This window comes from Pavona decussata, unplaced genomic scaffold (assembly GCF_977016875.1).
Source record: "Pavona decussata unplaced genomic scaffold, jaPavDecu1.1 SCAFFOLD_241, whole genome shotgun sequence".
Classification (NCBI taxonomy): Eukaryota; Metazoa; Cnidaria; class Anthozoa; order Scleractinia; family Agariciidae; genus Pavona; species Pavona decussata.
This window is the reverse complement of record NW_028145646.1, coordinates 400,610-424,412: the sequence shown is the minus strand read 5'-3', so window position 1 is coordinate 424,412 and position 23,803 is coordinate 400,610. Positions and strand designations below refer to the sequence as shown.

Sequence of the window (23,803 nt, the reverse complement as noted above, 5' to 3'; positions counted from 1 at the left end):
CATTCACTCTCTTTCAGTAGTAATGGCGGACGACGTCGGGGAAAATAAGACTTCGAACGTTGTGTTAGGATTCGTTATGGTAGAATACAGAGTTCTTTCTACTTTCGTTTCTCAGCGTCTGAACGCTGACCTCAAGGATTTTACGCTCGATTTGTGGAAGAAACATGGAACCATGAAAACAGTCAAGATTTGCTCAGGTAACATCGACCTACGGGAGGTTAACATCGACCTAAAGGAGGTTAACATCGGCCTACGGGAGGTTAACATCGGCCTAAGGGAGGTACGTTTTAGAGCACCTCGTTTGTATCGTATGTGTTATTCTGGCACAATCGTAAACATGGAAAGCTTATTTGCAAGCATTAAAACGTACAATCTTGCAGGAGCTTTTCTTATCATTGACCTGAGTGTCATTTCATTACCAACTCACAACATCCACCTACAGGAGGTTAACATCTACCTAAGGGAGGTACAGTGGCTTACAGTGTACATTTTATAACTTATGTATTATAAAAGTCAATTTATAGGCATAGAAGCTTACTCTCTAGCAGGGAAACTTGGGATCATAAGGAGCTTTTCTATCATTGACTTAAATTTCATTTAATTTTTACCAAGTCATAACATCTTTCTATGACCAATAGGTGCTTTTTTCATTTCATTTAATTCACTACCATCTCAGTTGCTCAGGTGCATAAATTTAAACTATAAGACTATCATGTACATGCCGTTTTTGTGTTGAAATATGACTTAACTCCCACTCATGACAAAGTTTTCCCTGTATTTAAAGTGCCCATAACCTCAAAAAGAATTTTCGCTTAAATAAATCTTTGCACCTGTTCAAATTGCATTGAGCCTTTTTGCGCCTTTTTTCAACTAAATCTTGACTTTTTATAAGCTGTAAAAGTTACGAAATCTAGTCATCATCTGTCCCATGACCGAACTGGTAAAGGGGCATGGGTCTATTCCTTACATGTGGTCACAAACTGCTTTGTAAGCAATTTCACAAAGACTTAATACAATGCAAATCAGTTGGTGACGTCAAGTAAGGGATGACCCATGCCCCTTACTAGCTCGGTCATTGGACAGATGATGGCTAGATTTCATAACTTTTACAGCCTTTTAAAAGTCAAGAGTTGGTTGAAAAAAGGCACAAAAAGGCTCCATGCGTTTCGAACAGGTGCAAAGATTTATTGAAGCGAAAAATTGTTTTGGGGTTATGTGCACTTTAAAAACATAGAGCTAACTTGATAACAATGACAGGTCATGAGCTTAAAACACGGAAATGAAAACATTTGCGGGTGCTTGTTTGGATTTTTTTTGAAAAACACACTCAGAGGTTCGTGGCATTGCTTAATTTCATTTTGAGCTTCACTTGAGTAACAGATTTGTTGACTTAGAAAATAATACTTCCTTAATGTCATATCTTTTTGACTCAATAGCCTTAAAGGTTAGCAACCACACCTGTGGATATATGAAAGATATATTTCAACTGCATGTGGAAGATTAAGTAGAAGAAAGACCCTTACTGTTATTTTTTCGGATTTCTTTTCACAACTGCTTAAGTTGTAGAAATAACTGTGAGAATATTTCTTTCACTTTTAAAAACATAGCTAAAAAATATTGGTCATATTATCTACACAAGTTCCTGCTAATGAGGAACAGTGACCATTCCCATCACATCCATTATTATTTGGGAGACCCCACCATCAGTTAACCCCACAAACTTGAATATCAAATGTTACATAATTTTGAAACATGATGAGAGGTCAAGCTTTACAATAACAGTTCAACAACATCTGTCTTTTGCCCAATTATTTAGTCAAGACATATGTTTTGTTGGAGTAGCTGTTGCTTCAGCTGTCTGCGCAGTAAAGGCACTGCATTCTGAAAAGAAATAAAATAAAACCAATGTTGTCAATGCACTGAAGTAAGCAGTCAAACCTCTTGTAAGTGATCCAAAAATGTGATAATTACAAAATTGTTCATAAATTCTGACATATTAATGGTTGTATTTTGTAAGAATGACCTATCAGTTGCACAGCCATAAACAGTCACTACTAGGAAAAGTAAAATATGGAAATTACACTAACAACTATTATCCTACTTCAGTGCACTCCAATGCACCTGCAGCTGTTCAATATTAACCCATAGCACCTCTCACAGTAAATCTTTATAGCTGGAAAAGTGCTACATTAGATGAATATAAATGGCCCAGTGTAGTGTGTGTTGCCTACGAAGTAATATTTATAATAAGTATATTTTATATTCAATGTTATGAGTGTATGTGAAAAAATGAAAAAAAAAAAAACATTATTAATCTCATTCTAGTGAGATTATAAGGTTTTTCTTAAATAATAATAATCATAATAATAATAATAATAATGATGATAATAATAATAATAATAATTTATTATTATTATTATTATTATTATTATTATTATTAATTATTATTATTATTATTATTATTATTATTATTTATAGATTGTTTAATCCCACTAGAGGTCCATATGTGTACTTCAAAATAACCAATTTTCATGCAATTTAAACCATTATCTGGTTAAAGTTTGGCTTCTCTCCTCTGCTTAGTTGGTTTACAAACTGAAATATTCAGATAATATTAATACTTATTAGATTGTTATCACATTTTCAAATACATGCATGACCATTTTCTTTATTTTCCAATACTTGACTGAGATGCACCACTCAACTGATCAATCAACTTACCATGCAGACAAACATCCCACAGTCATAATCATTCTTTTGCTTGGGAATGTCCTGTATATTCCAGGCAAAATTAAAAAGAAAGTTTTGTTTACTTATAAGAATGTTGTTTGTGTATATAAAAAAAACAATACAAATAGCACAAAATAGATAATTATTGATCATTGCATTGAAAATATGGTGCTTTGGCTAGTCAAACTTTCACTGTCTTTCTAACATATTTGTATACCTTTGGGAGTTCATCCAACCATTCTTCTGCTTTAAAAGTTCTTCCTCTAATAACACTTTCATGCTGTAGGAAAGCCCTAATAAAAAGTTGGTATTGTTAAATGTTTTAAGGCAATTGAGTAAGTGGATTTAAACTTATATGAAATATATGTAGTGGAAGCTGTTAAAAAAAGTACCTGATGTTCTTGAAGAACTTTACTGGAACTTGATGATTTGCAGAGTCCCAGTAGGAAATTTTCTTTTTACTGTTATCCACAACCTGACAATTAAATTTAATATGACAATTTAAAGACAAAAGAAACATTGTTACTTGTCATGTGGCACTCAGGTACTTGATTAATAAATTGGCTTACTGGTATTTTAACCCTAAATAGGGAGGAGGCTTTTCTGTAGAATTTTGGTATGGGTGCAATTCACTGCTTGTATCTCCAAACCCAGAGGTTATTACACCCTCCACCCATCACCCAGCAATTTTACCTATTTATATGATGATTAAACTGTAACAACAAAACATTTTTTACAATGATTGTTATATTCATTATGCTAAATTTTCCCTTTAGTTACAGTACTGCTGAAAACAAATTGTTGTGAATAGAATGTTGCATTTGGCGCGATTGTGAATGAACAATCACACTCAGGAATCCCGCCATGTTCACAAACTGCCCCTTCCCAAGTCCTCTCTCCATTTAGCTTGTTGTGTCTCTCAACGTCCATAACTTTGTTCTATTGGGAGCCATTACATATCAAGCGAGTTAGCTAGAGATGGTTAAAAGCATTTTAGTTGTATTCTTAAATAGAAGTGGAGATTTTATGCACATGCCTACCCCAAGTGCCCAATGACCTGGTAGATTCACCGGAATAAAAATCTTTCCAAAGTCAAGGATATTCATCTGTCAAAAAAAAAAAAAAGAAGAAGAAGAAGAAGTCAATGTTATTGGAATGAATTGTCAAGAATGTGTCAAGTGTGCCAAACAAATTTAAATTGAATGCTTGCCATACAATAATTTACAATTTAAGCGCACCTTTTTGGTCCATCTGGCCATCCACTTAGCCCCACATCTGGATAACGTTTCATAGAAAAAGGAAATGAAGGTGTAGCTTCTAGGAGACTCTGATGACTTCAAACAAATAACTACATTACTGTTGAGTCAATCAAGCAGTAGTATGTATGTATAGACTTCAGGGTAGGCAATTAAAATAATTAAAAATATAAGAGACTTGAATACTTCTTGCATGCAGGATCTTTCAATTATGTCATAAAAGTATGAGTAATTACCTCTTTTTCTCTCTGATTTATGAGTTCCATGTAAAAGTTTATGACCTAAAGATAAGATATATGAGGGAAACAGCATAAGATAAAAAAATGTATATATATATATATGTTTTATCAGCCTCTTATTGATGCAGTGTCATTTGCTTACTGTCCTTTTAAAAGTATTCAATCATCACAGGGAAACATAATTTTAATTCTTTAACTTTTTTCTACTTATACGTCTTAATTAAGTTTTGACCTGATCATTGAGTTTCTCTCCGTCATTTAATCTCTCCAAGTCTGTAGTGGTCAGCTTGATGCCAAGCTGCTCGATTATGGGCTCCTCAGGAGATTCACCAGTTGCACTTTCTGGAAACTAAAATGCAACATTTATAAATTTCCAGAAGATATTTTTTTCACGACCCATTATATGTGCTCTCGGCATGAGGTATGCAAAATCGAACCTTAGTAAAATGGGTAAAACAAAAACAGAAATTTCAATACCAGTGCAGTCCATTCAACCTGGTTACTTTATATGGTTGCCACATCAGTTGACTTGAAATTCAATGCATACCTAATTGTGCGGGTTGGAGTCACTCAGCCCAAAAGAAGTGTTTTTGTATACGCTCGTGGTATGTAGAAGCGTGCAATTTCAATGTTAACAGTTAATAAGGTCACACAACAAGAGTTGTTACTGAACAAATCTAAGTATTAGTATGTGTTGCAAAAACTGAGCAAAATTTCCAGGCAAGAATTTTCACACAAAGATGAGTTTTTATAACGTTTGCTGTATCTTCGAGCTGTAACAAAGGAGCACAGTAAAATTTCTTTTCTTTTATATACAAAATGGTAGTGGTAATAGTTTGTTAGTGTAAGGTGCTCAGAGCTTAATTTCGTGTCCCCTGGGAAACAAATTGTTTACCTCCCATGTCTGAAGCAAATTAAATACTACGAATGTTCTAGTGTTTGGCTATTGAAAATAAACACATTGGGGCTTTACCTTATTACAGCCTTGGAAGTTGTCACTTTTGTCCAGACTCACATCTTGGAAACTGCACCTAAAAGTGACACTATCATTACAATACTGAAGACATACATGTAGTATAAAGAAGGGAATATCAGTTGTGGGGACACAATGGTTATAATCTATCTCTGCTGGAAGAAACACTACCAGAGAGTTGAGTTTTTTTGGTGTGCAATTTCAAAACTCCTTCCACGTATGTTGTCATTAGCACTCATTACTCCATATTAAAATTGCCAAGTGAGGCGTTGTAAACCTGGTACAGTATCCAGTAATTCTTAAAAGATGAAACTGTTTTTTAACAGTATGGATAGCCGAGAACCACCAGATGACTTTGACTAAATAATGCACCTTTGAGGGGTTTTTAGGTATTAAATTAGTTTCAAGGTATAATATTACTATGAAACGTTATCGTATGTACGGTAATGATGGTAACAGAGCAAATTGCAAAATTTCTTACCGTGTATCATTTCTTGCTTCTTTTGTTCCTTTGATCAGGTTTAAGAGGGAGCTGCCTATTTCATCACCAGTGGAGATTGCCAGGGCCTCAAATGTACGCGCTGCCAACGGCATGCAGTCTTCCAAAACTGGTGCCCCCTTTTCACACCACCTATGTCTGATGAACCGTCTTACATACCCCGTGAGAGCCTCCAGAGTTGGGAATAACAGGGCAATTGCAGTACCGTCACCATCCACAAAGCCATTAAGGTTCCTTGCGTGGGGATCAAACAGTGTGAAAGTACCATCGGAAAGTTTCTTGATGGCGACTGTGTACTCAAGAAACCTCAGTAAAGCACCAGTGTTCGCTTGAAGTGCAGTTTGCAAACTTCTTTCCAGGGTTACAAATGGAAAGTCACTGATGTTTGAGAAGACATCTCCAGTCAGTATATCCTGTGGAAATGTTATGGTCTGGCTCTCTTCCGTCATCTGAATGGCTGTTTGTACTTCCTCAAGGGACAATCTCTGTCCAGGGTTACCTAAGGCGTTTGTTAATGCTGTGTGCACTCGATCACCGACCCTCAAAATAGCATCAATCATACTTGTAGATATCTTTTCCTCAGGAACTGTGATGTGATGTAGAAGGAATGTTAAACTGTTGCTAGTACATTGCTTTCCTCTGTTGACCTCACGAAATGCCAAATGCTGTTGGTTCAGTGTACCTCGAACTACTTTTACTGATTGAACCGGTTGGGTGGACTGTATTGACTTGGACTGTACACCTGGCTGAGTGGGTTCCTTTGGCGGTACCGGCGTATTCGACTGTGTAGCTTGATCAGCTGGTAGGCTTAGGTCATCAGCGGCTTGGTTTGGGCGACTCCTTTTCAGGTGGGGTTCACCTACTGGGTCCGAAATGATACTCTCTTTTTCGGGAAGGCGCCGTTTGTGTGCCGTTACAGATGCAGAAGACGTTTTTACTGAGGGCTTCTCAGCAAAAGGGGCTTCATTACCATTTTCACTGCCGGTGAACTTTTCTGTGCGTGGGGTGTCCTCCTTAATGGGTACATTGTGATTTCCACAACCATGGTCACAAGCATTCATTGTTTGCTTAAACACATTTCCTCTTTGTTTACTGTCCTTCGGCCTTGAAGACGGGACGGGGACGTCAACCAAGAACGTCTTGCGCATTAGTGATGCTTTGGAGCCAGATCTTCCGAGGAACTTTTTCTTTCCCTTTCGCTTTTTAAGGGGCAGATACTCTGCTCTCATCGACAACTTTTGCTGGGGTTTGGTGGTTGTCTCCAATGGTATTCCCTTTTCGGTCTTTGTTGCCCCTCGCAGTTCCTGTATTATGTCGTCCAAAGATCCACGCACTCTGGATAGGACTTTAGGGTCGTTCACTAAGTAGGTGTGGTCCCTGATCAATTGCAGTCGCTCTCGGCAGGCCATTTGTTCTGCCAACAATGCCGATTTGTCAGCTTTCTCGTTCTTTTTCGGAGCAATATTTGGATCTTGATTTTCAATGTTGATGTCATTTGGGGCTTCCTCGTCACTGATCTCGGGAACGCTGTGGATCGTCGCAAACTCCGAAGAAACTGTAGAACTAGCTGCTTCCGTGTTTTGATCTTTAAGAGTCTCAGCGTTGTTCTGTTCTTGAGATTCTGGATTACTGTCATCTTTGCAGGGTGGTTTACGACTGTCTAGCGTAATTAAAGGGTTTGCAAGATAGTGCTCCGGTAATTTTGTAAAACCACAATTTGTTACATGCTTAAAAACACTAAAGAAATGCTTGCATGGCCACCTCGTCCTCTGGAAGTCTTGACAAGTACACCAGGGTAGATTTTCCTGGTCTCCCATGAAGATCTGGTGGATGACGTCTTTGGTCGATTGACTTTTGACATAGAACATACCAACTCGCGATGTACAGGACTGGATGCAAGAAGCTGGCGTATCCTCAGCAGAGTCTAACTTCTTCATGCAGTGCATGACAAACAAACGCGGGCGGTCGTGTAGGTATTCAGGAATGTCAAGACTGTAGCGACGACATCCCGACAAACAGCTTGTGTTCAAATCTAGGTAACTAGAAAATAAATAAAAAGAGGAAGGTTCTTTTAACGCTTGGACACATTCCACTTCAGTTGTATTTTTGGAATCACAAAGAGATAAATCATGGAACTGACAGTTAACCTTTACGCTTTGAAGTCAAACAATGATAATGACTAATGACTATAGTAGACCCTCAAACGGTCGTGGCCGACACTAACCTTTGATATTTTGAAAGGAAAAACTCCTGCGACAATACTGCAGGCATACTGCTAAGTGAATTGTTACTTCTCTGAGCCAGGTACTGATGCTTGAAGTCCTCGTTTATTCTTTCCAAACCATTTGTCGTTGTAGCAGTTGCAATAGTGAATCTTTCTTTACGCCAGCAGTACACCCACCTCTAAAGAAAAATGTATATCGCTCCTTAAGTTATTTTGGCAAGGTATATGGATTTTGTGTGCTGCGCTGAGAATCGAAAACATGTTTTGAATTTTGCGTGCAGTGTTGTCCTGTATATGTATTTCAAAGTTATATACTGAATGCAATAAATGTGTATTCGTTTACCAGACCGTAGAAAATTTCGAGATGAAAACAAATGTTTCCAACAGTTTTTAATTGTGGGTTCGCGTTTCCACTTCTAGGCGGCCCTGGTTACGCATACATACGCTACTAAAAAGACTTTCAAGCCTCCTTAAATAATGATGATGATGATGATGATGATGATGATGATGATGATGATGAATGATGGATGATGATGATGATGATGATGATGATGATGATGATGATGATTTCTTATATTGTGCAGTCTAACATAATTATTAATGATCCAAATACCACGTTTAGGTATCATCTTACGAGTATGACTGTTGTTTTGACAGTGAATGGATGATAGTTTGGCCCGAAATAGCCTTTTTTTATGGTCAAAATAGTTCATAAACGTCTTTCTGAAACTTAACGGAAACTAACGTGTGTAAGTTCCTTTCTGGTTGCGTTCAGAATGACTTAAAAACTACAGTGTTACAGTGGAAACTTACTTGAGAAAAGGTTCTCGATTGCTCTGATCTCTTGCTCACAGTAATCAGTGAAGAGAATGGGGGGGTTCCATGTCGGGTTCCACGACTTGATTACACCTAAGGCCTCTTGTATAGAAGCGATGCTCTCATCTTGAGTGACAAATGTAGCAACTGGTTGATAGTCCACATTGGTTTTTACTGCCACGAAAAAAAGCGGCAAAGCATACCTTGTCGTTTTATAGGTAGCATCCAAAAAACACAAGTGGTTACCATAGCGCGCAAGCAATTTCTGCTAATTCTCCGTCTGATGGACGAAAAAGAGTGTCGTTGTGTTGCTAAAGGTGACAGAAACGTCGTCATCGTCTCCTTCCTTCTCATCAGTAGAGACTGCGTCACGCTCGTCACTTAAGGAGTGCGGACGGAAATAATAGCGATCTTCGGGATTCTTTACCGCCCACTGTTCCACTAAGGATGCCACATTCTCCTGATCGATGAATGAATACTGCTGTTTGACTGTCGCAGCATACATGTGGGAACGGATTGCCCTCTTTGATGGGTAGAATCGCCGATTATCCTTTTCAGGAATTGCACACCCACGAAACAATTCGCTTTTTAGATAATAGCTTAAGTGACGACTCATTTCGGGGACGTTTCTTACACCTTCTGCAACCAAGTCGTTGATCTTTTTTTTCATTCCATCGTCAATTGGCTGAAGAAAGCCTGCATCCTGTAAAACAAAACGTATATATGTTAAGGCACGTTCCAATTCTGATATTTGCAATTCATAACCCCTGTATTCAGTGAAGTACTTACCTTTCCTATGGGGTGCCCCTGATGGTCAGTAAGGTCAGGCAACTTGACGTAAAATCTTCTTTCCCCAAAGAAAGACTTCTTTAGTTGCGCCCTTAACCTTTGGGAAGCCTTTTTCCTCCTCCAATCACTGTTATTTTCCGGCTCGATCTGCAGAAGTTATACATAGCGTTCAGTTAACAAGGGAATAAATTATCGTATAACAACCTCGCTTTCTCAGTTCTGATCCAGTATACTATAGTAGGAATGGATTGGGCAATATAGCAAAGTGTAGATAGTCATTTGCAATGCAAACAATAACATGTTGCGTTCAGTGTTCAGTCACTCGCAAAAGTTGAGTACACTGTCCTCGCACTTTACTTGAAGTTGCTGGTGGCTATTTAAATTGTCGCAGGCTGATAAACCACATAAGTCAAGAGGGAAAGGAAAAACCCTGTAGCTTATGCCTGGAAAGTGGGAGGTTCTAAGCTTAAGAGATAAAGTAATGGTAGTAGTTATAGGAATGTCGTCAAATTAACAGAAAACAGAACGCACAAACGGGCTATAAAAGGAAACAAACAAAAATAACTCGATAGCATGAACAAATAACGCAAGATGTTGTCTTACCTTCAATGAGGGGAACATGACTACTTCTCGAACGATTATTTGTGCTGGGCAGTCTAGTTTCTTTGTGTTTTGTGGCATCCTGTATGATCTTGTGGCTCCACAATGATCTTTCAATTTCAGCTTAAAAAGAATCATTAATGTTAGGCACAAATTGGAAATTTCGTCAGTGTGCGAAGCGCACGCATTGAAATTATAATTTCACGAGCAAACGGAAATAAGATATAATAGCGTATTCTCCCCGTTTTCCCGCCAATTCAAGCCATTTCAAAGTCAAATCGAGGCTATAGAGCCTCGCTTCCGTGTTCTCCCCTTTCATTCTCCAAAATCGGTGAGCGCAAGGGAGCGGAAGAAGACGAGTTGAGACGTAGGATAGGAAACAAAATAACTTTATTGTTATGCAGTAACCGCTTTGCACGTGAAAAACGAATGCACTACATTGATAATAAACTATGAAGCGATAAACGCAACAATAATGGAGCACAAACGTGTGCTCAAACATTCCCAAAGAGTGGAATATCGTAACTATCAAAAAATGCATGACATGCAGCTTGAATAAGAAAAACTACAACATTGATCAAGTCCCTGTAAGTCTCCATTAGGCCTCTTTCAAGGGTCTTGACTGTCACTACACATCCTAGTTGTGCTTAGCACCTGGAAGGAGGAAGCAAACCGAAATAAGATTTTGTCTCTTAAATCCCTAATAGGGAACATAAATGGGTGGGACAGGGTGGGACGCTATTATATCTTATTTCGGTTTGCTCTTGAAATTATAATTTCAATGCGTGCGCTTCGCGCACTGATGAAATTTCCAATTTCACTTCACAAACCTCAATAAGATGTAATAGCGTATGTTCAAAGCACCTAACCTTCCTGGAGCACCGTGGCCTGGAAGGCATCCTGTCCTGTCCCCTCAGAGACAATATCCCTTAAATAGTGTCTTCTGAAAGTGGACTCTTTCTTCCACTTTGCCATGTTCATTATCTCCTGACATGTGAGCCCTTTAGCTTTGGCCTTAGAGGTTGAAGCACCTCTGGTTGAATGAGCTCGAAACTCAGAGGTGTCAACCCCTGATTCTTTCATCATTTGTACTAACCACCCAGCAATTGTACAAGGAACTACCTCCTTATGTGGCTTGATATAGCTCAACAGTAGCTGATTTTTATTGCAATCAGAGCGCCATCCTTTAGTGCGTTCTAAATAACAATTTATGGTTGAGACAGCATATAAGTCAGGGTTAGTGTCAAAGGCAGTGAATGTCAACTTAAGGGGACACTGACCTTTCTTCCTAGATTTTGTTAACCGACCAAGCTCAAAGACTATGCAGCTCTCTTTTACTGTCATGTATCTTAAATCAGGAGCCCGAAGGTCAGAGGATCTGCCTGCTGAAGCAAGAGCAAGCAGCATACTCAGCTTAAGGGTCAACTGTTTGTCCGAAAGGTTGGCATCACATCCTAGAGTGCAAATATGATCTAGCACCCTATCAACATCCCACGTCACCACATACCTTGGTTGTGGTGGCCTGGCATTGAAACATGCGTTCAATACTTTGCAAACCAACTCATGTTGCCCAGCCTTACAGCCTTCAATGGGCTTGTGAAATGCTGAGATTGCTGAGCGGTGGTTATTAATTGTACGATAGCATCTGCCTTTGTTAAACATTTCTGTGAGGTAATCAGCTATAGAGGCCACAGTGGAGCAAAATGGATCAATTTCTCTCTGATGACACCAGCCACACCACTGTGACCAGGCGCTATTGTAAGCGCCCGTAGTTCCCTTGCGCCAGGAGTGGGAGCTGAGTAACTCAGCAGTTTGCTCTGAAACTCCTTTTGCAAGGATGTTTTGCCTGAAACCATCCAAGCCGCTAGTTGTAAGCTTCCTTGTAGAACAAGGGGGTGTGGCTGTTGACTGGGAGACGTAAGGATGTTCTCGAGAGGGGGGAGCAGAACCGGCTGTCTGCAAGACATTTCTAGTAGAACTGGGTACCATGCTTGTATATGCCAAGTTGGTGTTATCATAACTATTGTTGCCTGGTCTTTCCTGATCTTTGCCAGACAACGGCAAATCATTGAGAAAGGTGGAAAGCTGTAACCTTTCAGTTTCGACCAAGGAATCTGAAAGGCATCTGTTGCCTGGGCAAATGGGTCTGGAAACCAACTGACATAGTTCATCAGTTGAGTATTGAGACGGTCGGCAAACACGTCTATCTCTAGGGGCCCCCAGAGTTGGTCTAGTGCCTGGAATATGCTGGATTTCAGTTTCCAATTGCTCGAGTCCCGGAAGTGCCTGGACTCCCAGTCTGCCTCATGATTGTATTTTCCAGGAAGATATTCTGCTGTCAGTGTAATTTGTTTGGTCAGAGCATAACCCCATAATTCCTGGGCTATCCCTACCAATACCGAGGATCGTGTTCCCCCCATTTTCAATACATAAGCCACTGCTGTCCTGTTGTCCATTCTCAGGTGGACATGCAACTACCTTTCTTTGGCAGTGAAAGCTCTCACAGCAAACAATGCTGCTTTCAGCTCCAATGCATTGATATGAAGGGTGTTTGATTCCTGCTGAGACCAAAGTCCCCTCGTGCGAACCCCTTGGCAGACTGCTCCCCAGCCCTGCAGTGATGCATCTGTCGTTATTACCAGGTCGGGGGCTGGAGTAATTATTGACCGACCATTCCAGTTGGAAATCTGATCCACCCACCATTGAAGGTCGTTCTGACAATTCTGGTTGAGTGATACCATTGTCTCGTAACTCTTTCCTGCTAGCAGACCTTTCACTTGCAACATTTGCAAGTGTCGGTAATGCAAGGGTTCAGGGAGAACAGCCTGCATTGACGAAGTCAGTTTCCCAATTATTTTGGCTAGGGTTCTGACGGAGGCAGTTTTTTCCCGAATCAGGTCTCTGCAAGACTGGATGAGTTGATTCATTTTTTCCTTTGGCAATGATAAGTTCATTTCCATTGAATTTATCACAAAGCCTAGGTACTCCATGCAATGTGAAGGATCTAACACTGATTTCTTCCAGTTGATTACAAAACCCAAATTCTGAAGTAACCAGAGGGTTGAGTCCCTGTCCCGCAATATTCCCTCCCGAGTCTGATTGAACACAATGATATCGTCTAGATAGACAATCATCCTCAGGCCAAGTCTGCGTAACAGGGCCACCACTGGTTTCAACAGCTTTGTGAAGTAAATAGGGGCAGGAGCTAGACCAAAAGGGAGGCAAGTGAACTGATACCGTGTGCCCCCCCCCCCCCCCCCCCCAAATGAACCTCAGGAAAGGCTGATGCTGCTGGCTCATGGGTACACAAAAGTAAGCATCTTTGAGATCTATCTTGATCATGAAATCCTTTTCCTGAATTATATGTTTGAGGAGATGCAATCCCTCCATTTTGAAGTGTTGATAAACTATGTGGGAATTCAACCTCTTGAGGTTGATCACTGGTCTGCTCCCCCCGTCTTTCTTCGGAACCAGAAATATTGGACTGATAAACTCCCCTTTCATTGGAGAGACCACCTGAATCGCCCCTTTTTGCAACATCGCTGCAATTTCCTGCTCTATGTTTTCTTTCTCTGACTGATTGTGAGATATATGAGGGGGCATATTTGTCTGGAGTGGAGTTTGTTGAAAGGGAATCACCACACCGGTGACTATTTATAAAATGTACTGATCTTGTGTCAGTAATCTCCAATTGGTTTGAAAAAACTGGAGTCTCCCTGCCAATGGCAGAGACCTGCTTAAAACTGATGTGTCCAACCCTAGTTTTCTTAGAGCTGGTTGGATGTCTGTTGGGACTATCTGTAATGACGTCTCCAGAATTTCTTTTGCAATCTGGGGCTTGTCTTTTTGATTCAGGTGCTCTCTTTTTTACCCTGAATTTAACTGACTTGCCTTTTGGATATCCTTTGTAGTTAGAGCTCTTTCCTCGGAAGGAGACAGACTTGCCCCCACCTCTGCTCTGAAATGAGGGCCCACGACTAAAGGGCTGAGAGCTTCTGGAATCTTGCCTAGAATACCTTTTGCCTCGGGAGACCTGAGGGGACGGCCGGGAAGTAGAACCAGTAATATGGTGTGAAATCTCCTTTGTAGATTTCCTAATCTTTGTTGCTGTACGGAGAGCCTTGTAGAACTTTTTCCCAAACAAAGTCTTTTGAGACTTGGTTAATGAAGTCCCGTGTTTAGTAAGAAGTTTTTTGGCTTTCTTCATGTCCCCTGTGAGGCGAAAGAGGACTGCTAGCCTACGTGTATAAGAAAGGCTTACTTTTGCCTGTCCCAGAAGAGAGACAGACTGTTCCATCAGCCTAAGGCAGTCAAATAAATCGAGATCTTCACTGGATTCCCCAGTGCGAACTTTTTCTAAAGTAAGCCATAATTTCCCAAGTGGTCCCATGACATTAGTGAGTCGGGACTGAACCTTGGATAGATTGTTGTCACTTTCACGACCATATGACTTTCCAAGAGACTCAAATATCTCGTCCAAATAATCATCGACTGCTGGGGTTTTGAGACAATCGATACTGGGTACTGGGTTGGAATCCAGGACTGTCTCATGAATGGATTTGTCTTTCACATAAGTAGTGAATTTGTCATTCACGTATTTCACCATGCCCTTTGTCAAGTCAAGCTCGTGACAGGCTTTGGTTTCCATGTCAAAACGCACGTATTCATCACCCTCGTACTTCGGGTGTTGTTACTAGTATCTCGCTCAGCTAGTTTTTGACGTTTCTTGTGAGCCGTGTGTCTACTATCCAACTTGCTGGAGTCACTGTCTTCACTAGATGAAGAGCCAGACTCACTGGAACTACTAGAACTGCTTGAGGACTCCTGACTTTGCCTCCGTGAAGCAGGTAACTGAGAGCCTCTCGACCGTTCCGTTGAAGGCGTAGAACTAACCCTCTTATCTGGGGTGTTTGCCTTATCTGAAACCGCAGTAGAAATCTCCTCGTTATCCGCCATCTGTATGTTAGCTTTTCCAAGCAGGATGGCTGAATTTGCGAAGGATTCTATTCTTGAAGCCGACGAGCAGCGGGAAGCGAACTAGCGCGAAGCCATTTTGGAGAATGAAAGGGGAGAACAAGGAAGCGAGGCTCTATAGCCTCGATTTGACTTTGAAATGGCTTGAATTGGCGGGAAAACGGGGAGAATACGCTATTATATCTTATTGAGGTTTGTGAAGTGAAATTGAACAGGTGTTGGTGAAAAAGTTATCTTTGTTCCATCATGTTTTATTTTCATAGAATCCCTCTTTGTTAAAAGGAGGTAGATACTGCATCTTTACTTAAAGTGTTAGCTGGTCGCGTCCTCTACTTCAAAACTGATCGTTGAACTTGAATCTCAACATTCCGATTTCATTCAGAACTTTACCGTATATAACAAGTATGGTTCCTCACCTCATCCTTTCGCCTTTTGTTCCGCTGCTTCACTGCACTATTTCTGTCTCTTCCTTGGTGACAGTCAAATACTGCGTTTCCAAGGAGCATAAAAGGAATGCCATCGAACTCTAATTTAGATCCCTTGTGGGGCTGTGGGTCCTCCCAAAATATTCTATGTGATTCTGTGCGGACATCTAATGAAAAGCGCAAATAAGAATTAAAGACTGCAACCTCCCAACCATCTTATGCTTGATGGCGTACCGCCGGAAGGTGCCTGGTGGTAAATTTAGAACGATGTTATGTTTCCGCAACCGGTGAAATCAGCCGGGTTTTCCAATGCTCCAACCAGGCATGTAAATTTCATATCCACAGATGTAATGGGTTGATTGGGGGGAGGGGGTGGGGATTTTCCTCCCTCCCACTTGGAATAATGAACATAACAGCAGATTCTGGTAATATCGAAATGAAATTTCATTTTCATACAGAAAGTGGGGCAACCGACACTGTGTGCAGAGCACTTGAGGTTTAGTGAAAGACTTCCGGTTGACGGTAATTATAAAAATTTCTCCAAAAATAACTCCTTTAGGTCCATTTTATTTTGTAACGTGACCTTTGCTAGTTGGATGTTATCTACCGAAAAAAGGTTTTTCACGTACTGTATTTCTAATTTATTAGATAATAACTTTGTTCACTGTCTTACAAAATTGAGCACGCAAGTCAGTGGTGGAATTTTTTTCTTTTTTCGTAATCAAATGAATGAAGATTTGAAATGGTGGTTTCACAATTAAGCAAGACATAATATAAATAACATCATATAAGTTGGAATAGTGCTATAATGTACCGATGCATGGCACAGTTGTATTCGCAAGAAAATTCAGCTTCGGTTGTAGATTTCATTAAGGTTAAAAATGACCTGACGGCGGAGTTAACCTATAAACCGGGTAAATTTGACCTGAACTCGCTTTGAACTCTTTCATGTCAGGTTGAAGGACATCATAATAATTCTAGATATTGCCTTACCTTTACGTCCGAATTCCCCCGAAGCTTTATAAGAAGAGTATTTCGTAGTTGTTTGCAGCTCGTGATTTCGGATTATTGCTTTTACCTTGTCAAAATCAAAGACATAGCCATAGTTTTCCGAAATCTCAAAATCGAAGTTTACCGCCATTTCAGGGTAAGGCGGGAATCGAGACTGAATAAATTACCTTGCAACTTCCGGTGAAATCGTACTGTCGTAAATCTTCGTGTCGTAACGCTTGAATGACCATACGAAAATCACCTCCTTTAGGCCGATGTTATCTTTTCACAACCTGTTAGCCTTGGCAGGCAGTTCATCTAGGAGACGGAAAACTCTGATTACAAACCCGGACAGATGGAGTTTGTTAGCCTTGGCAGGCAATCGTCTAGGAGAGGAAAACTCTGATCACAAACCCGGGTGGATGGAAGTCGTGAGCCATGTGCGGCTATCATCTAGGAGAAGGAAACTCCAAGTGAAATCACCCCTCTCTCCAGGCCAGGGGTTAGACACAGGGCTAACAACCCTGTTCTGTAAAAAAAGTCTTGTTACGGAAACAGCAACAAAGGAAAAGAACACTTCTAGGTGTGACAGGCTTCCAGAGTCATCGCAAGATACTCGTGTGACTGGCAGTGGTGAAAACCGAATGGAAGCCACTGACAGGAGGATGGAAGTCTTAAGCGCCAAAACCAGATCCAGGATTGGTTTCTGGAATGTAAGAACCATGTATGAGACCGGGAAGCTAGCGCAAGTTACAGCAGAGATGAGGCGCTACAATCTACACATTCTTGGAGTCAGCGAGAGCCGATGGACAAGATCCGGTAGATACAGAACCAACACGGGAGAGACAGTGCTCTACAGTGGTAGAGATGACGATCAACACCACGAATGAGTCGCAATCATCCTTAAAAAGGGAGTGGAAAAGTGCCTGATGGAGTGGAAGCCTATTAACAGCAGGCTGATGAAGATCAGATTGAGAGAGAAGCACATCAATACCACCATCATCCAGTGCTACGCACCAACCAACAACAGTGAGGAAGAGAGCAAGGAGGCTTTCTATGAACAGTTGCAGGCTGAACTGGAGAACACACCAGGACATGAAATGAAGATAGTGATAGGCGACTTGAATGCCAAAGTTGGAAGTGATAACACCAACTACGAGAGAGCCATGGGTAAGGAAGGATGTGGAAGCATGAACAACAATGAGAGAGACTGCTGGAATGCTGCGGGACATACGACCTTGTCATTGGCGGGACTCTCTTTTCACACCCAGGTATCCACAAACTTACCTGGTGTTCCCCCAACAGCAGAGACAAGAATAAGATCGACCACCTGATGATCAATGGGACGTGGAGGAGATCGCTGCAAGACGTTAGAGTGAGGACAGGAGCAGATGTTGGCAGTGATCACCACCTTGTCACTGCAACTCTGAAAGTGAAACTGAGAAAGAATGGACCTGAGAAACCAAGACAACAACAGTTTGATGTGGAGAAGCTGCGCGACCCCAAAGCAAAGAATGCCTTCATCCTTAAGCTGAAGAACAAGTTCCAAGCTTTGGCAGATGCTGAAAACTACACCCAGACAGAGTCAGCCGGAATCGACACCCGGTGGAAGCAAGTAAGATCAGCCTACACACAAACCAGTGAAGCTTGCTTAGGAAGAGGACGAAAGAGGAGGAAAGAGTGGATAACAACGGATACCTGGAAAGCCATTGAGAACAGGAGAACCCTTAAGAAGAGAGTGTTGGAGAAAGAGTCAGAAAGGCTGGAAGAGAGGTAGAAACAACAGTACAGGGAAGCTGATCAAACAGTGAAAAGAATGGCTAGGGCCAACAAGCGGCCCTACATGGAAGGCCTTGCAAGGGAAGCAGAAGAGGCCGTGGCCAGAGGAGAACAAGGCCGAGTGTACAAAATCACTAAGCTCGTCAGCGGCAACTACCGGGATCTACAGACACACCCATCGCAGATAAACAGGGACTGATACTAACAACAGAAGCGAAACAAGAGGCAAGATGGGCAGAACGTTTTAGCGAAGTTCTAAACAGACCACCACCAACCGCTCCAGCGGATGTACAGGACCCGGCTAAAGACCTGGATGTAAACACAACGCCACCTGAGAAACAAGAAATTGTGGCAGCCATCAGATCAGATCCCTCAAAAACGGAAAGGCCCCTGGTCAAGACAGCCTCAATGCAGAACTCTTCAAGGCAGACCCAGAGCTTGCAGCGCAAGTTCTTCAGCCACTCTTTACAGCCATCTGGGACGAGAAACAACTACCAGAGGAATGGACGGATGGCGTCATAGTAAAGATCCTGAAAAAAGGAGCTTTGAGCAATTCTAACAACTGGAGAGGAATCACCCTCCTGTGTGTTCCAAGCAAGATCCTCGCAAAAATCATCATCAAGCGAATTGAAGAGGCAGTGGACCAGCAACTCCGAAAGGAGCAGGCCGGTTTTCGACCAGGAAGAGGGTGCACATACCAAATATTTACTCTGCGAAACATCATCGAACAGTGCACAGAATGGCAGAGACAGTTGTACATCAACTTCGTAGACTTTGAAAAGGCCTTTGATAGCATCCATCAAGAGTCTATGGTGCATTCTCAGGGCATATGGAATACCGCAGGAGATTGTTCTTGTCATCAAAAGTTTCTACAACAACTTCACATGCAGGGTAGGAAGCAGCAAGACCAGCTTCAGCGTGAAGACCGGTGTTAGACAAGGCTGTTGTATGTCTGCGATGCTCTTCAACTTGACAATCGACTGGATGATGAGGCAGACAACAGCAGACCAAGCGCGAGGCATCAGATGGATCCTCTTGACACAACTTGAAGATTTGGACTTTGCTGACGATCTAGCACTCATGTCGCATACCCACCAGCACATGCAGGAGAAGACGTCCCGTCTAAATACCTTTGCACAGCAAGTAGGCTTGAAGATCAGCCAGAAGAAGACGGAGGTAATGATGCTGAACGTATCAGACCCATCACCTGTTACAGTGAATGGAGAAGATCTACCAACGACCGAAGAATTTACATACCTTGGGAGCACTGTCAGGCTTGACGGTGGGGCAGGCAGTGACATCAAGAACCGCCTCAGTAAGGCCAGAAATGCGTTTAGAATGATGAGCAACATTTGGAAGTCATCCCAGTACAGCACCAAGACCAACCTAAGACTGTACCAGAGCTGTGTAATCTCCACCCTACTGTACGGCTCGGAATGTTGGAGGATGACAGAGAGCGACCTCAACAAGCTGTCCACCTTCCACACGAAAAACCTCAGAAGAATCCTACGTATATTCTGGCCTGAAACCATCTCCAACCAAGAAGTTCTTGCTCGCTGCAACCAGGACAGCATGGGAACCATCATCATGCGAAGACGATGGAAATGGATCGGACATGTCATGCGACGGAAGGAAGACAATATCACTCGCACAGCCCTTCACTGGACACCAGAGGGGAGACGCAGGCGAGGATGACCCAAGATCACCTGGCGTCAGACTGTGGAAGCAGAACTGAAGACCTTACATCATACCTGGGGAACTATTCAGAAGCTAGCCAGGGACAGGCAGGAGTGGCTTAATTTTGTTGCTGCCCTACATGCCAAGCCGGCATATGGGCATGAGTGTGTAATAAGCTGCATTGTGCTTTTTCTGACAGTCAGGGGTTTCTTACAGTAAGGGGTTGTATTTCTTACGTTTTGAGGTTATAAATCCTAACGTTGGGGGGTTAATAATCCTTATGTTCAGGGGTTGTAAATCCCTACGTTCGGGGGTTGTTAATCCTTACGTTCGGGGGTTGTAAATCCTTACGTCTAAGGTTGTAAACCCTTAAGTTTGGGGGTTGTAAATCCTTACGTTCGGGGGTTGTATTTCTTATGTTCAGGGGTTGTAAATCCTTACGTTCGGGGGTTGTATTTCTTATGTTCGAGGGTTATTTCTTACATTCGGGGGTTGTAAATCCTTACGTTTGGGGGTTGTAAATCCTTACGTTCGGGGGTTGTATTTCTTACGTTCGGGGGTTGTAAATCCTTACGTTCGGGGGTTGTAAATCCTTATGTTTCGGGGGTTATAAATCCTTACGTTCGGGGTTGTATTTCTTACGTTTGGGGGTTGTAAATCCTTACGTTTGGGGGTGATAAATCCTTACGTTCGGGGGTTGTATTTCTTACGTTCGGGGATTGTAAATCCTTACGTTCGGGCGTTATAAATCCTTACGTTCAAGAGCTGTATTTCGCACGTGCGGGTGTTGTATTTCTTACGTTTGGGCGTTATAAATCCTTACGTTTGGGGGTTATAAATCTTTACGTTCGGGGGTTGTATTTCTTACGTTTAGGGGTTGTGAATCCTTACGTCCGGGGGTTGTATTTCTTACGTTCGGGCGTTATAAATCCTTACGTTCAGGGGCTGTATTTCGCACGTTCGGGTGTTGTATTTCTTACGTTTGGGGGTTATAAATCCTTACGTTCGGGGGTCGCATTTCGTACGTTCGGGCGTTATAAATCCTTACGTTCAGGGGCTGTATTTCGCACGTGCGGGTGTTGTATTTCTTACGTTTGGGCGTTATAAATCCTTACGTTTGGGGGTTATAAATCTTTACGTTCGGGGGTTGTATTTCTTACGTTTGGGGGTTGTGAATCCTTACGTTCGGGGGTTGCATTTCGTACGTTCGGGCGTTATAAATCCTTACGTTCAGGGGCTGTATTTCGCACGTGCGGGTGTTGTATTTCTTACGTTTGGGCGTTATAAATCCTTACGTTTGGGGGTTATAAATCTTTACGTTCGGGGGTTGTATTTCTTACGTTTGGGGGTTGTGAATCCTTACGTTCGGGGGTTGCATTTCTTACGTTTGGGGGTTGTAAATTCTTACGTTCGGGGTCGTAAAACCTTACGTTTGGGAGTTGTTAATCCTTACGTTCAGGAAATGGTAAAACCTTATGTTCGGGAGTCAAAATTCCTTACGTTCGGGGGTTGTAAATCCTTATGTTCGGGGGTTTATAAATCCATGGGTTATAGATCATAGTCGCTATATAAGTGAGACGATTTACATAAGGGGTGTTATTTTTATATAAGGGTCTGTGCCCAGCTTCTGATAATGATCCGGATTTACAATCCCCGAACATAAGGATTTACAACCCCTGAACGTGAGGATTTACAACCCCCAAACATAAGGACTTGCAACCCCCGAACGTAGATTATTGAGTCCGAAAATCGGACTCTAAAGTTGTCAACATTTCTGTTTGGTTGAGAACAGTATATCAAGGCGTAAAATTTTGGGTCCAAAAATCAGCAATTTACCTAACACCAAATAATATTTCTAGTCATTAGGAAGCCGAAAATTCGTTTTGTTGAGAAGATCGCTAGAACAACCAACAGGACTCTGTCAACGGAATGAAAAAACGTTCCTCATTTTATAATGCTTTTGTTTGGTATTCTTTGAATGTTGTGCAGGACTCCGAGGGTTTCGTAGCTGTTTTCTATGTACAGGTTGACATCTAAACGAAATCCGCGAAAAATTATACCCTTTTAGATGTCAAAAAAACTGTACTTTCCGCTAGAAATATAATAAGGTAGTCAAGTTTTCAACTGTGTGTTTCTTAGTTATTGTAAAAACAATTTATCGCCAGTATTCTGCCGGAATTTTTACTGTCTAACAGGCTAACTTGCCCTTTTTTTTAGCGGAATTTGCTTAATTGGAAAAGAACGATTTAGTTTGGAACGCCTTACTTCTTTTTATGAGATCGTCATTTTATTCCAAACAGGTCACTGTGCCTCGGACAAATAGTCAGTTCAAGATGACTTTGGTTGATATAAAATACTCCTGCAATATAATAAAATACGTAACTCCCCAGAGCCAAAGTAGGAAAAACAGGGTGAAGTGATGGCTCAATGGCAACTTTCCAAGAAAGTAATAATCTCATTTGCTTTTGGGTGCGCCAGAACTTTCTTGTACAGTGAATTTTGGTGGAAGATTTGCTTTTGCATGAAAGCAGAAAATTAAGATTCATCCATCGTTCAGCTGTTCTAGGACTCTACGACGCATAATCGAGCCGGCCATGACGACGTCCAGGCGGCTGTTAGGTACCAGGCCTAAGTTTCATATATGCTACACAAGTTTTTTATAAAACATTTGTCGATATTACAGTACAACCAACTCAACCGGGGCCACTGAAAAAACCGACACGTTAAAATGTTCCTGTTTTTGATTGGTTTACAAACACCAAAGCCAGACTCCTTTGTTGTAACCGTGACCTGTGATTGGCTGATAAATGTTGGGTGGCCCCGGTTGAGTTCGTTGTACTGTTAGTTATAAACAGATTGCATGCCGGATCGTCTTAATAATTCAAAATAAAACCGCTACACTTAGCAACAAAAATGGTCCGCGCTGATATTGACTTATATGTGGCCGGGATATGATATATCGCTCGGATATTTGAGGGACGCAGAAGACTATTTTACGTAGATCTAACAGGATCAAATGGCGGGTCAAAATGTTAATCGCAAGTGCAAGCGTCAGTACCTTGTTTTCAAGAGGCTTTTCCGCTTTGCCGTTTCATTTACCCAAGCTAGAATCTCTGTAAAAACTAAGACAAAATGATACTTTTGGCTAAAATACCTGCTTTCACAGGTAAATCCATGTACCAGAGCAACTTTGTATTTCGTTTCCTCGATCACGAATTCAATCTATGTATTTATAAACCAAAAACTTTTTACTTTCTCATTGTTTTTTCACTATGCCAATGACTCTGTCATGACTCTTCCCAAACGAAATCCATTAAATAAAAATGCCAATTGCCGACCAAACTACCTCCTTGTGAACTGACTGAAATAATAAGCGGGCCTGTTAAAAATAATCTACCATGAGATGTTTTTGGAGTAAGCAGGATTCAAAATAGCTCTGGAATATTGTGTGTTGGTAAACGTTTGCTGGTACGTGACTTCCCAAATCCCTTAGACAAGAAATGGAGAGGTTATACCGTTTATTTGTGTTCAGGTTTTGTCTAAGGAGACAAAACAATAATACTTCAATGAAAAATTACTCATTAGAATAAATTGAATGAAAGGCAGTCCTGTTTAGATTATATTCCACGCAATTCTTACTCCTTCAAGCAAATCGTTTGATAATGTTCTTACAAAACCATTACCCATGTAAATTGGAATGGTAGTAAGAACACTTAACATACGGGGAGTAAAAATAACGACCAATAAAATACCGATAGAACATGTCTGCGTCATGGGAAAATTGCCTTAAACGAGGGTGCTGTAAAAGGTGCAAGGAAATTTGTATAAGTAT

The 23,803-nt window shown here is 41.4% G+C and overlaps 3 protein-coding genes and 1 long non-coding RNA gene across 4 annotated transcripts; 1 reads left to right on the top strand and 3 right to left on the bottom strand.

The window, feature by feature from the left end:
• On the top strand, positions 1-5,844 carry LOC146457541 (uncharacterized). Its single transcript, XR_014858454.1, has 2 exons — positions 1-280; positions 5,718-5,844. It is a non-coding gene; the product is annotated as an uncharacterized LOC146457541 (long non-coding RNA).
• On the bottom strand, positions 2,539-3,992 carry LOC146457542 (sentrin-specific protease-like). Its single transcript, XM_085091869.1, has 6 exons — positions 3,969-3,992; positions 3,771-3,836; positions 3,123-3,205; positions 2,948-3,023; positions 2,722-2,772; positions 2,539-2,595 (listed from the first exon to the last, which is right to left on the bottom strand). Exons 1-6 carry the CDS (start codon positions 3,987-3,989, stop codon positions 2,539-2,541), a joined length of 354 nt encoding a protein of 117 aa, XP_084947995.1. The 5' UTR covers positions 3,990-3,992.
• LOC146457540 (uncharacterized) lies at positions 4,359-8,201 on the bottom strand. The gene is made up of 4 exons (XM_085091844.1): positions 7,922-8,201; positions 5,680-7,737; positions 5,199-5,256; positions 4,359-4,574 (listed from the first exon to the last, which is right to left on the bottom strand). The coding sequence occupies exons 1-4, from the start codon at positions 7,966-7,968 to the stop codon at positions 4,446-4,448; spliced, it is 2,292 nt and encodes a 763-aa protein (XP_084947970.1). The 5' UTR covers positions 7,969-8,201; the 3' UTR covers positions 4,359-4,445.
• Positions 8,202-8,744: 543 nt separating this feature from the next.
• Positions 8,745-10,248, bottom strand: LOC146457539 (calcium-responsive transcription factor-like). The gene is made up of 3 exons (XM_085091863.1): positions 10,130-10,248; positions 9,527-9,673; positions 8,745-9,440 (listed from the first exon to the last, which is right to left on the bottom strand). Exons 1-3 carry the CDS (start codon positions 10,205-10,207, stop codon positions 9,006-9,008), a joined length of 660 nt encoding a protein of 219 aa, XP_084947989.1. The 5' UTR covers positions 10,208-10,248; the 3' UTR covers positions 8,745-9,005.
• Positions 10,249-23,803: the final 13,555 nt, after the last annotated feature.